Here is a 13,519-nt window from a genome sequence, read left to right as displayed (position 1 = left end):
TACCAAAAGTTACGAATCAGTTTTTGGTCAGCTTTAGATTCTGACTGGTTATTTGGGGTGCTGATTCAGAAAACTGCATTGGATAGACCACATCAGCTCTAGTTTCTGATACAGAACATATGCCATCCAGTAGTCGCTATCTGCTCACCCAAAGAAAAACGTATTTAATAATCTAGAGCTGATGTGGTAGTAGTAATATTTCGTGGGTAGTCAGCCTCTCCCCTCCCAACATCCACGTTGCCTCGGCACTATAAGAGGGTTTCGTGAGACCAGTAGTTCTCGTTGCTGTATGGTTTCGAGGCAACGGTGTAGTAATGGTGAAGCTGCGGACTATATTTTCACTCCACGGACCCCAGGTTGGGAACCACTGCTGTATAAGGAGGATGAAAGTATCCATCTTCCTCTCTCCAGTGTGACTCGGTGTGAGTATCTGCCTATGTTGTATATGAATATTTGATTACTTAGATTGTTTGTCATGACAAGCTGAAAGTAGATCTGTGAATTTTGTAAATATTGCAACAGTGAAGATTAAAGCTTCCAGATTTTTGGATGAAATCCTGAATCCGTGAGTTTACTAAACAGTGTGTGGATAAGGTCAGAAGCTGTCAGTTGGACTTTGCTGACAGATGGATTGAAGCATGTTTTTACTGTAAAAGGATTCTGCCGTGTTTTTGCTTGCTTCTGGGACACTTGCTGGCCAGCTTGCAGCAGTTCAGGGAAGTCGCGATTTGGAAAATATAAATCACTTCACGTGCCAGGATCCCTTGACAAGCAAGGCATCCCCAATGCAATCCCGGTGACCTGCTGAGCTTTTAAGTACAGAAAAAAGACACTGGAGCATAGCGTCCTGTTCCCAGCGACACAAGAAAGAAATCTGGTCTGGAGAATTGGCCAATAGGTTCTTTTCCTCTCCAACAGATCGTGGTGACTTACCGCTGCAAAAGTTTGGACCTCAGGAGTTCTTGGCAGGCTTCCTCCTCTTTGGTGATCTCCGGTCCATTGTAGAGGATCCTGAGCATGGAGCACGCCAGCACTGACAAACCCAAGGCTAGGTCTACCAAGAAAGGCAGTCCGCCCGACACGTCTTCAGAGGACTCCTTTGCCACAGAGGAAGGGAAAAGAAGAGCACAACAACCAACATGACTTGGGTTTTTAAAAAAAATGCAGTTAAATATCTTTTTATTCCAACAGGCCTCTGGGTGTTTTCGGGGGAAATAGGCCTTGTATCATCAGCTGGGCTTTTTCTTTGTGTGGTTATTTGAATCAGTGTCAGCAGCTCTGACAAGAACTGGAATGAACCATCAAGCTTTCAGACCCATTAAAACAGTGGTTCTCAACCTGTGGTTCCCCAGGTGTTTTGGCCTACAACTCCCAGAAATCTCAGTCAGTTTACCAGTTGCTAGGATTTCAAGGCCAAAACATCTGGGGACCCACAAGCTGAGAACCACTGCATTAGAATAATAGAATCATAGAAACATGGAGTTGGAAGAGGTCACATGGGCCATCCAGTCCAACCTCATTCTGTCATGCAGGAAAAGCACAATCAAAGAACCCCCAACAGATGGCCATATAGTCGCTGTTTAAAAGCCTTCAAGGAAGAGCTTCCACTACACTCTTGAGGCAGGGAGTTCCACTGCTGACAGCTCTCATGGTCAGGAAGTTTGATGCTGACAGAATTATATAGCCACCAAAACTCTTTCCTGTTATCTGTCCTATTCCCCTCACATCAGATATGAGGCTTTCAATGAGACCATTTTCCTGCTCACCTGGGCTCGGACAGTGCAAGCGAAGCCCCACATGGCTTTGTCGGGTGTGTTGTGCTCTCGCCCACTCCGCATTTCAAAGGAGAAGGTCACGGTGTCCCCTTCCACCTGGGGGTTTGGAGAGGTCCAAGTGAGGGAAAAGAGGCTCCGTTAAAGCGGATTTGTCTGTGGCTCTCTCATTCTCACCCTAATCTCCCCAGTGGAGTTGTGGCTTGATTTACATAGCTAAAGAATGCAGTTTGAACCGTGTTATATGATCACTCTAGATCAGGTGTTTGGTACTTCAGCTCCCATAATTCCTGATCATTGAACAATCTGGCTAGGGCTTTGGGGAGTTGGCGGCCCAAAGAGTGTAGAGGCCTGGTGTAGATCCCTATAATGTAATTTCATCCAACTCAAACTGCATTATAGGGATCTACACTGACCATACAGTGCAGTTCCAACTGCACTCTTTGGCAGTTAGGATCCAGCCTGTCAGAATATAATGGAAGTGGTGGTATAAGAGAAACTCACCCAAACTCTTTGGAAAGGGAAGAAGGCAAAAAATGAATGTATAATAACTATGTAAAGAATGTACTTTATTGAGACTCCAGAAAAACGCTGATGTATGCAGCAGGACACACACCCTGTCAACATTTAACTCCATCCCCCAAATTTGTCTCTAGACACTATCAACAAGAATTGTTTCTTGCTTCAGTTTGGGCAGTTTAGAAAAAAAAACCAAAGAACACTTGTTCCATACCTTGACTAAATCTTTGGGCCAACCCGTTCCCAAGACACTGCGACTGCCGTACCCGAGGGTATTACCCCCGTATTCGGCCACCTTCCGGCTGTTGGTGTTGGGGCCTGCATATATCACCAACTTCAAAGACAAGAAAGAAACTGTTCAGTGGCAAGAAGATGAAAGACATCACCATACAATCTTAACAACAGTTTTGAACAGGGGAATCAATCCACAAACAGCTTGAGAAAACCAACAAATATGATACAGAAAGCAAGAGACTGTGAAGACACAAAGGAGAGTGCTCCACTCTCAATTTAGTAATCTAAGGCCTAAAGCCACGTGTTCATTTCTGCTAGAATTGACCCTTTAAATTGACCCTTTCTGAAAGTGTGCTCCATGGAGCAACTGGACCAGGTAAGAACACTTCTTATGGCCCTCGCTCACCTTGTCATAATCATACTGCGAGGAACATCGGTTGTCAAACCTCAGGTACAAGCAACGGGCCCCTGGGATGTGCACCGTTTCCTTAAATTTGTAGTTGTCCCTCACAGGATGCACAGTCTCCACAGTTTTCCCAGCTGCCCAAGGAGCCGGGATCTTCAAGCCAGTCAGGAAGCCTGGCTCTTCTTTCTCTTCTAGCATCCTGGAACAGAAGGATCAGGAGAAGCAGCATTAGGGAAAGAGTCATATCACAGAATGGATTACTTAATATTAAGACAATTGATTTCTATAATAATAATACCAACCACCATCACCACCTATGGGGAGCCCTCTCAGCCTGGTCATAGCTAATTTCTACATGGAACACATTGAAAAACAGGCCCCGGAAACAGCAACAAAAAAGCCCACTATATGGTTCAGATATGTGGATTACACTTTCACCATTTGGAGCCATGGAGAAGAAGAACTAAACAGATTCCTGGACCATCTTAACAGCATCCACCCAAACATCCAATTCACCATGGAAAAAGAAAATGAAGGAATATTACCTTTTCTAGATGTGCTAGTCATCCGTAAACTACAACAATTGGGTCACACCGTTTACAGAAAACCCACACACACAGATAGATATCTACATAAAAACAGATTGGTAGCTAGTGGAGCTGCCACAACATGGGCGTCATCCTCTCATAATACAATGCTTCAGTTAGTAGCCTGGCTGCCAATCTCTGAACTAACTTCCAAACTATCTTCAAAGGCAGTCCCATGTAGAGAGCGCTGCAGTAGTCCAGACGGTATGTGACTAAGGCGTAGAAAACCATGGCCAGATCTAGTGTCTCAGGGTATGGGCGCACAGGTTTTAATTGTGCAAAGGCACTCCTGGCCACCACTGACACTCGGGGTTCCAGGTTCAGCGATGAATTCAGGATCACGTCCAGACTGTGAACCTGTGTCCAAGGGGAGTGCGACCCCATCCAACACAGGCTGTAATCCCACACCCTGATCCACCTTCCGACTGACCAGGAGTACCTCTGTAATCTGGATTTACCTTCAACTTGTTAGCCCTCATCCAGTCCATCACACCAGTTTAGGGGTTGAACGGGATCCTTGGCTTTTGGTGGAAAAGAGTAGTAGAGTTGGGTGTCATCAGTGTAAATTTGACAATGAACTACATACAAAACTTGGGATGATCTCTCCCAGAGGTTTCATGTAAATGTTAAACAGCATGGGGAACAGAACTGAACCTTGAGGGACCACACAGGCCACCAGCCAGGGAATCGAACAGGAGTCCCCCAGCTCCACCATCTGGGTACGGCCCTCCATGAAGGACCGGCCACTGCAAAACAGTGCTCCCAAGCCCCATCCTGGAGGGATGACCCAGAAGGATACAATGGTCAATGGTATCGAAAGCTGCTGAGAGGTCCAGGAGAACCAGCAGGGACACACTCGCCCTGCCCAGTTCTCTTTGTAGAACATCCACCATGCCGATCAATGCCATCTCTGTCCCATAGTCAGGCCTGAAATCTGACTGAGATGGATCCAAATAACAGGTTTCATTCAAGAGACTTTGGAGTTGTGAAACCACAGTATTTTACAGTATTTCACGGTATTTTAGAAGAGGGTGGGTAACTGTGGGAGTTTGGAGGGCCCCGTTTGGCCCAATGAAGACCTGGGGGGCTGCAGTGTGGGGTACACAATGTCCTCTAGTGAGTGGGCATGGGTCTTTTTGATATGCGAGGCTAGCCTCCGCCCTTGTAGATGCAAGAGAAATGCCTTTTGATCAGCAATGATTGGAAGCTAGTTTTAAAAAAGGTATTTCTCTCCTACTTTTCCTAAAGGAAAGAGACAGAGAAAACCTTTCAGTGGGGATTATCACTTTCAGCTCTTTGCAAGGAAGCTTTCTTCCCGAGCCGACAAAGCAACTGCTCTGTAAAATTACAGTGCAACATAATGCTGACCCTATGGAGTTCCTTGCCTCTGAGTCATGGGCAACAAATGAGCACAAACAGAAAGACTAGGCTCCCAATGTAGGAAAGTATTGAATGATGGGTGTCAAAGGTTATCTGGAGAATGACATGCCTCTCACCTCTCATCCGGAAACAGCTTGTTTCTCTGCTCACAGGTCCCACTGGGAGAAGCACCCGCCTCCGAAAAAAGAGGGGACTGGGTTTTCAGCAGCAAGGCGGTCTGCAACACAGCAGGAGAGGGGCTGTCTTAGTAACAATGCCATGTGCAAATGTGGCTACACAGTTTGGGAGAAAGAAATGACCAGTGGATCGGAAGGCACATGCAGACACCTCCTTCCTGGTCGTGATGCCCTGTCAATGCTTTCTGGCTCTCTGTTGCCCTCAAGGAGGGCACAACATTCCCCTTTCCTCCCAGTTCCAGATCATTTGCCTGGAAAGAAGAAGAAGGACTGCCTGCTTTTGAATCAAGCCACAGATTGGTCCTTACAGGCAGACCATTCAGGGACATTTTTGTGAAGAGTCAAAATGACCTGAGTGCTTTCTCGATGGAGCTTGGAAGAAGAGGTTGCTTGCCGGTAATGGGGTTCTTGGAGTGCTCGTCGGATATCAAGTGCCCAGGCATTATTGGAGCTTGGGAGAAGAGGTTGCTTCCCGGTAATGGGGTTCTTGAAGTGCTCACTGGAGCTCAAGTGCCCAGGCATTATTGGTGAGTCATACACGCCATGAGCAGCACACAATGAGTAATTGATGTACTTGGAATGCTTTCATTTGGGGGACAAAGAACGCTAATGTATTTTTTTTTTTTGCAAGTTGTAGGGAAGATACAGACAAAATGCTGTCTACCTGTTTGGCAATTATCCACTTCCCCTGAAAATGACCTTATTGCTGGATCTTTCTTTCTTTCCAACCAAAATGCACACTGGACGAGATAAACACAGTCCCTCTGTAAGCTTAAAGTCAAGGTGCCTGGATGAAGAGGACAGAGACACCACCATGTCTTGCAATACCTAAGGCCATCTTCTGGGTCAATAATATGACAAACCTACTATTTATTGGAAGATGACTATTGCTGCTCTCCATCAAGTCCAATACGGCTGCAGATCATCCTAACTAGGGCCACACAGGCAGGAAAAAGAAGAAAATGAGAGAGGAGGAGGATGGGAAAGGAGGGAAGGAGGTGCCATACCTGGCTTGTGTAGAGGACCAGCTGCACCAACTGAGGCATCAGCGCATCCGCCATGGTCAAGGTCTGGAGGTTGGGGTGCATCAGGGAAGTTAGCAAGACAGGAAGCAAGTGACCCAGCATGGTGGCTTTGGTCACCTGCTCCAGGCCCTTTAACCTGCAATGAGAGGCAGCCCCCAAACCCAGCTTTAGTCCATCTAGTCCAGTGTTAATCAACCTTCCTAATGTCGTGACCCCATAATACAGTTTCTCATGTTGTGGTGACCCCAACCATAAAATTATTTTCGTTGCTACTTCATAACTGTAATTCTGCCACTGTTATGAATTGTCATGGAAATATCTCATATGCAGGATGTATTTTCATTAACTGGACCAAATTTGGCAAAAATACCAGATACACCCAAATTTGAATGCTGGTGGGGTTGGGGGGTTGATTTTGTCAACTGGGAGTTGTAGTTGCTGGGATTTATAGTTAACCTACAATCAAAGAGCATTCTGAACTCCACCAACGATGGAATTGAACCAAACTTGGCACACAGAACTTCCATGACCAACAGAAAATTCTGGAAGGGTTTGACCTTGAGTTTTGGAGTTGTAGTTCACCTACATACAGAGAGCACTGTGGACTCAAACAATGATAGATCTGGACCAAACTTGGTGCGAATATTCAATTTGCCCAAATGCGAACACTGGTGCAGTTCGGGGAAAAATAGACCTTGATATTTGGGAGTTGTGGTTGCTGGGATTTATAAGAAAAGCAACTCATCTGAAACATGGTCTGTGGGTACTTTGTCAAACATAAATAGAAACAAAAGCAAATCATGCCCGGACTCCCTTTAGAAGTTGAGATGACTAAATGAAAGCTGTGGTACCTTAGCCACATCATGAGATGACACAACAGGTGTAAATATCTTTGACATATAATGCTATTCCACCCCTTCCCCTGTTTGGTCTATTTCTCCGAAATATGTTATACCTCTCCATTGCTATATTCCAAGTATAGAACTTGTCCCACCAGGTCTCAGTTATGTCTATTACATCGTAAAATTTTTGTCTTGTTAAGAGTTCCAGATCATCCTGTTTATTTCCCATGTGCTTTTCCTGCATGGCAGGGGGTTGGACTAGATGGCCCATGTGGTCTATTCCAACTCTACTATTCTATGATTCTATGAACACATTGGAACAGATGGTAATGTGTAATGAAATGGAAGGTGGCTTTGAGTCCCATTTGGGAGGAGGCAGGATTAAATAAATACAGTTTTCAAAAGCAACATGACAAGAGGAAGACTACACTGCAGGGGGATAGAATCAACTAAGGAAGCCATGATGGCCCTGAGCTTGTAAGACCTGAGCAGAGCTGCAGATGATGGTGATGATGAGAGGCTGGAAGGAGACGTACCTCTGCTCCCGGTCAGAAACCTCACTGTGGATCAACGCAGTGGTGACTTGCTGCAGCATATCTAGGACCTCATCGCACCCTGTCAAGATCTGGGTCGCCAGGGCCAAGATACTAGCCTTGAGCTCCTAAGCGCAAATGAAAATACAGTAAGAAACAGTACAATACTTTGATTCACGCAGCCAAGGAAACAACCCACTTTTTTCAACCCACCAGTCAAGGAAATAAAGAAACACACAAACAAACAAAACACACCATGAGCTTCTGAAGTGAATGGTGATGGCCATGACAATGAAGCCTGACACCAGCTGCTCTTGTTGAGGCCAAGGCTGACGACAGACAGGCAGCAGCTTGTTCGGGAGAGGAAACAATGCCTCGCTCCCTCCATGTTTGAAGGTCAGGCAGCAGAAGGGAGGTCAGTTGTCTGTATCCATACTGAGAATTGAAAATGCTCAGTTCTGCAATACCGTATTATCTACTTTTGTTAATTAAAGGTGCCCCTAGATCAGGCATGGGCAAACTTTGGCCCTCCAGGTGTTTTGGACTTCAACTCCCACAATCCCCAACAGCCTCAGGCACCTTCCTTTTCCCCCTCAGCCGCTTAAGTGAAAAGGAAGGAGCCTGAGGCTGTTAGGAATTGTGGGAGTTGAAGTCCAAAACACCCAGAGGGCCAAAGTTTGCCCATGCCTGCTCTAGATACCTAGAAGGAAATGAACAATTTCACTTAATATGAAGTTCCTGCAAGGAGATGGGGCTCCATTTGAAAGGCCTCTTTCTTTCAAGAAGTGCAGAACAAGGAAGTGCAGGATTTTCCTCCAGAAACTATTGCTCTTACCTAAATACGGCAGATTTAATCCAGTGCTTCTTTTTGCAGGACTGTACAATGGATCAATTGGGTAAACAAGCTAAAGGGGGCACAAAAATGTGCACACAGAGACACATTCTTGCCCACCCCTGTTGCTCAGATGGTAAACTCTTTTACTCAAGTCTACTGGACTGGGGAGCGGTATTGCTTGATATTTATCTGCTTATAGGAATGGCCATTCTCTTGCGTAGCTGCAGTGTTTTTTAAGCCAAGCAGGGAAGATCACACCCACTTTTTCCCATTTGGGAAACTCCAGTTAGCCAAGAGCACAGCAAGGACCCTGGGCCCAGGCTCGGTAGCATACGTGTCAGGATGGTGACTCCAACCCTGCCTGGGGGCCAGACAAAGAGCCCAACAATCCTAGAAAGGAGGAGAGGGTGGAAGCAGCTGCAGAGAGAAACTGAGGGAAAAAACAACAACAAAACCAAAGGTGTTGGCAAAGATGAGAGACGGCATGGAGGCACTAAGCATCATACATTCACCGACGCACCTGAGGGCCCCGTAGAGGGCAGGTCTACAAATACGCTAACAAAGGGCTCAAAGGACAGCAATGGAAAGATAAGCATTTTGTCATATTATGTTAGTGACTAATAGATGGAGGGGAGAGTTCACTCATGTTCTCCAAACTCTTACAAAGCCAGAGCTTTGCTGTCAACCTGAGTGGTGCAACTAGTATGAGGGTGAGTCAAAAAGTAATGCCTCCATAGCTGTAACTTTTATTTCTTTTACAGCTACTGGACTATCGATGCATGATAATATAGGTAACCTTACTCTACTGATATAGTCTTTTCTTGTTCGGATTGACTGATTAGAACCATGAATCTGAAGCTAAAAGAAAGACTCTTCATTGAATTTCTGGCCAAAGAAGGTTGTGCACCTAAGGAAATCCATCATTGTTTGAAGAATATTTATGATTTGGCCCCTTCTGACTTTGACCTGTTTGGACCTCTGAAAGACAACCTACGTGGTTTCAGATTCAATGACTTGAATGACGTTAAAACAACTTTGAAATCATGGGTCATGAAGCAAAAAACTGAATTTTTCCAAAATGGTTTTGCTGCCTGGGTTAAATGATGGCACAAATGTGTCCAAATTGATGGTGACTATGTTGAAGGGTAGTTTTACGTAGAGGAGAGTTCAGGCTATGATCTGTAGCTACTTCTGGCGTTACAGGTCCATTCATAACGTTTTTATGACACAGGAGGCAAAACTTTTTGACCTACCTGTGTATAATGAAAAGAGATGACTTCCTCTTTTTGAAAGACTCAGTGGCTCAGTTAAAGTGACAGTTCTGGGCTACAAGGATGGTCACCTAGGGCAGGAACCTCATCCAAAATGGTTCATTAAAATTAATTGATAGAATGAATGAGGAACTTATAGGATCCAGGTGTTTATAGTCTTGTAACTTGTCAGGGTCAGTGACAGTAAAACCAAGTGGTTTTTGCTGCACTGTATGAACAGCACCCAGAAGAAAGTCCATAGAAAGCTTGCAAAGCATAAAGGATCCTGGGCTACCAGAGGAGGGACACCCCACCCTGAAGAATGGAGGCTGCCGTGCAAAAGGGAGCTGACGATTTCGATCCCCAAATTACACGGAGACAATGAAAGGCGACAAGACGGCACAGAAAGGCTATACTCATCGGCGGAACTGCAGAGGTACGGGGGCCGGAAGAGAGCAAGAGCTGTCGAAAGAGGCAGTGGAATTCAATCTTGGTGTTTACCTGTACCTTCAATGTCTCTCCCTGCAAGGAGCTGTCACTGTCATCGTTTTCGTCAGGCTTAATCAAAATGGTATTACTCAGAAGATGGTTCTGTACAGCCATCAGGTACCGCAGGCAGGAGGAGGCAGCCTTCAAGACAAACGAGCAGCATTGGCATGATCCTCTCCACATGGCAAGGATAAAATCGGGGCAGAAAAAGCGATGTGCTGTTTTGGAAAGGCGGAGGAAGAGAACCAACGGGATGGGGAGAAACGCTACATATTCTCTTCCTGGACTGAGACAGAAGGATGGAAGGGAAGACAAGCTAAAATGGGGAAGAGGTGCTGAATGTTGTTGGATATTGTCTAGACTAGGTTCTTTTGGGTTTTTTCAGGCTATAGGGCCATGTTCTAGACGCATTTCTCCTGACGTTTCGCCTGCATCTATGGCAAGCATCCTCAGAGGTAGTGAGGTCTGTTGGAATTAGGACAATGGGTTTATATATCTGTGGAATGGCTGGGGTGGGGCAAGGAGCTCTTCCCTGCTGGAGCTAGGTGTGAATGTTTCAACTGACCACCTTCATTAGCATTTGAAGGCCTGGCTGAGCCTGGGAAAATCTTTTGTTGAGAGGTGTTAAGCTGTGCCTGGTTGTTTCCTCTCTGCTGTTTTGCTGTTGTAATTTTAGAGTTTTTTAATACTGGTAGCCAGATTTTGTTCATTTTCATGGTCTCTTCCTTTCTGTTGAAATTGTCCACATGCTTGTGGATTTCAATGGCTTCTCTGTGTAGTCTGACATGGTGGTTGTTGGTGTGGTCCAGCATTTCTGTGTTCTCAAATAATATGCTGTGTCCAGGCTGGTTCATCAGGTGCTCTGCTATGGCTGACTTCTCTGGTTGAAGTACTCTGCAGTGCCTTTCATGTTCCTTGATTCGTGTTTGGGCAATGCTGCGTTTGGTGGTCCCTATGTAGACTTGTCCACAGCTGCATGGTATACGGTAGACTACTGCAGAGGTGAGAGGATCCCTCTTGTCCTTTGCTGAACGTAGCATTTGTTGGCCTGGTATCCATTGGCCTGGAGAGCCCTCAACTGGGCTCTCCAGGCCAATGGATACTCCACCTCAGACATCAGAAGAGCTGCAAGACCAAGAACAACCCACGAGAGTAAAGATGAAGATCCACCCAGAGGAAAAGTGTCCCTGCCATACATCAAGGGAACCACTGACCGCATAGGGAAGCTGATGAGGAAACACAACATACAAACAATCTACAAACTCACCAAGAAAATCCAACAAATGCTACGTTCAACAAAGGACAAGAGGGATCCTCTCACCTCTGCAGGAGTCTACCGTATACCATGCAGCTGTGGACAAGTCTACATAGGGACCACCAAACGCAGCATTGCCCAAACACGAATCAAGGAACATGAAAGGCACTGCAGACTACTTCAACCAGAGAAGTCAGCCATAGCAGAGCACCTGATGAACCAGCCTGGATACAGCATATTATTTGAGAACACAGAAATGCTGGACCACACCAACAACCACCATGTCAGACTACACAGAGAAGCCATTGAAATCCACAAGCATGTGGACAATTTCAACAGAAAGGAAGAGACCATGAAAATGAACAAAATCTGGCTACCAGTATTAAAAAACTCTAAAATTACAACAGCAAAACAGCAGAGAGGAAACCACCAAGCACATCTTAACACCTCTCAACAGGGGATTTTCCCAGGCTCAGCCAGGCCTTCAAATGCTAATGAAGGTGGTCAGTTGAAACATTCACACCCAGCTCTAGCAGAGAAGAGCTCTTTGCCCCACCCCAGCCATTCCACAGATATATAAACCCATTGTCCTAATTCCAACAGACCTCACTACCTCTGAGGATGCTTGCCATAGATGCAGGCGAAACGTCAGGAGAAATGCCTCTAGAACGTGGCCCTATAGCCCAAAAAAACCCACAAGAACCTAGTGATTCCAGCCATGAAAGCCTTCGACAATACATTGTCTAGACTGTTTCTTTACCTGCCTTTAAAAGGCTGGTTTACAAATTGGCAAAGTACAGCCAGGAAAGGAGTCTAGCTAGGGGAATGAAACGAGATATCCTCTTTAATGCCATTTCAGCCAGTACTGTGTGTTGGGAAAGCATAATGGGACTAAAGGAGAAATCTCCCTTTCATTTCAAAATAAACCCAAACTAGTTTGATCTAGGGCTGTTTGCCCACTGACAGCCTAACATACCTCTGGAGGCTGCTGCAAAGGGAAAAGGGTGGGATGTAAGCAGCTCCTTGGGAGAAGGGCTTGGAGAAGATAGATATTACACAAGAATAGATATTATACAAGAAAATGGTTCCATTCATGTCCCATTTTGAGTTCCCACCCCACTCTTCTACAGAGGCAGCTTAACGACAATAAAATACAGGGTGAAATAAAATCAAAGTCATGTGAAAACATCAGCCTCGGCTGACCACTGGATTCGTGGCGGATGGGAATACTTTTTTTATGTCAGGAGTGACTTGAGAAACTGTAAGTCACTCCTGGTGTGAGAGAATTGGCCGTCTGCAAGGACAGTGCCCAGGGGATGCCCAGATGTGTTACCATCCTGTGGGAGGCTTCTCTCATGTCCCCACACGGGAAGCAGGAGCTGAAAGACAGGAGCTCACCCCGCTCGTCCAGATTCGAACTGCCAACCTTTCGGTCAGCAGTCCTACTGGCACAAGGGTTTAACCCATTGTGCCACTGGAGGCTCCATCTGGCATCTCAACATTCATTCTTGGGCTGCAATGCTCCCAGCCTAGCCCTACTTGGTCTTGCAGAGATGGCCACTCCACCCCTCTCATGACAGCACCCCCCAAAGAAGAGCCCGCAGCCGGGCAGCATTACTCACAGGCACAGTCGAGAGGAGCCTCTGAAATTCATCTCTGGATACCGTTTGGCACTTGGTGATTAAGATACAAGACTCGCGAACAACAATCTTGAGAATGTAGTGCAAAAGTTCATCGTTTAATCTTTAAAATGGAGGAAAAACATGGGGAAATGGTGAGGGCTTCCCAGGGCACGCCAAGAACATGCATGTGTAAACTGCACTCAGTATTCCACACGTCAAGCAGCAGCGGCTCGCACAACACTGGCTCTCGTCTGTTCCTTGACATCACTTTATTTATTTATTTTATGTATTTCGTACATAAAATAAATAGGACTCAGGGCAGCTTCACAATAAGCACTCATTCAAGTGCTAACCACAGTCATAGACACATTTAAAACAGGTCATTAAAATACAGTACATTAAAAACATTTTATTAAAATCACACCACTTTAAAAATCATTGTCTGGGACAGTCCATTGTCATACATATCATATTGCATCTTATCCCATTTGCTGCTATTACTGTTCAAATGCTCGGTCCCATAACCAGGTCTTTAGTTTCTTTCTAAAGGACAGAAGGGAGGAGACCAGTCTGATGTCACTGGGAAGGGAGTTC

General features: G+C 45.6%; 1 protein-coding gene across 10 annotated transcripts in view; it reads right to left on the bottom strand.

Annotated features, from left to right (window-relative positions):
* HECTD4 (HECT domain E3 ubiquitin protein ligase 4) overlaps nt 1-13,519 on the bottom strand; it is a 129,600-nt gene that overhangs the window by 65,831 nt on the left and 50,250 nt on the right. For 8 of the 10 annotated variants that reach the window (XM_060786086.2, XM_060786085.2, XM_060786078.2 and 5 more), the window contains exons 16-24: nt 12,926-13,046; nt 10,061-10,189; nt 7,478-7,602; nt 6,082-6,235; nt 5,015-5,115; nt 2,932-3,130; nt 2,506-2,625; nt 1,767-1,871; nt 934-1,097 (exon numbers count right to left, since the gene is read on the bottom strand). In XM_060786086.2, coding sequence (XP_060642069.2) covers nt 934-1,097; nt 1,767-1,871; nt 2,506-2,625; nt 2,932-3,130; nt 5,015-5,115; nt 6,082-6,235; nt 7,478-7,602; nt 10,061-10,189; nt 12,926-13,046 — 1,218 coding nt within the window. The remainder of the gene's footprint in view (nt 1-933; nt 1,098-1,766; nt 1,872-2,505; nt 2,626-2,931; nt 3,131-5,014; nt 5,116-6,081; nt 6,236-7,477; nt 7,603-10,060; nt 10,190-12,925; nt 13,047-13,519) is intronic. The other 2 variants (XM_060786079.2, XM_060786084.2) reach the window with 1 other exon arrangement.

This window comes from Anolis sagrei, chromosome X (assembly GCF_037176765.1).
Source record: "Anolis sagrei isolate rAnoSag1 chromosome X, rAnoSag1.mat, whole genome shotgun sequence".
Taxonomy (NCBI): domain Eukaryota; kingdom Metazoa; phylum Chordata; class Lepidosauria; order Squamata; family Dactyloidae; genus Anolis; species Anolis sagrei.
The sequence above is the reverse complement of the archived record's forward strand: the minus strand, read 5'-3'. Positions and strand labels throughout refer to the sequence as shown.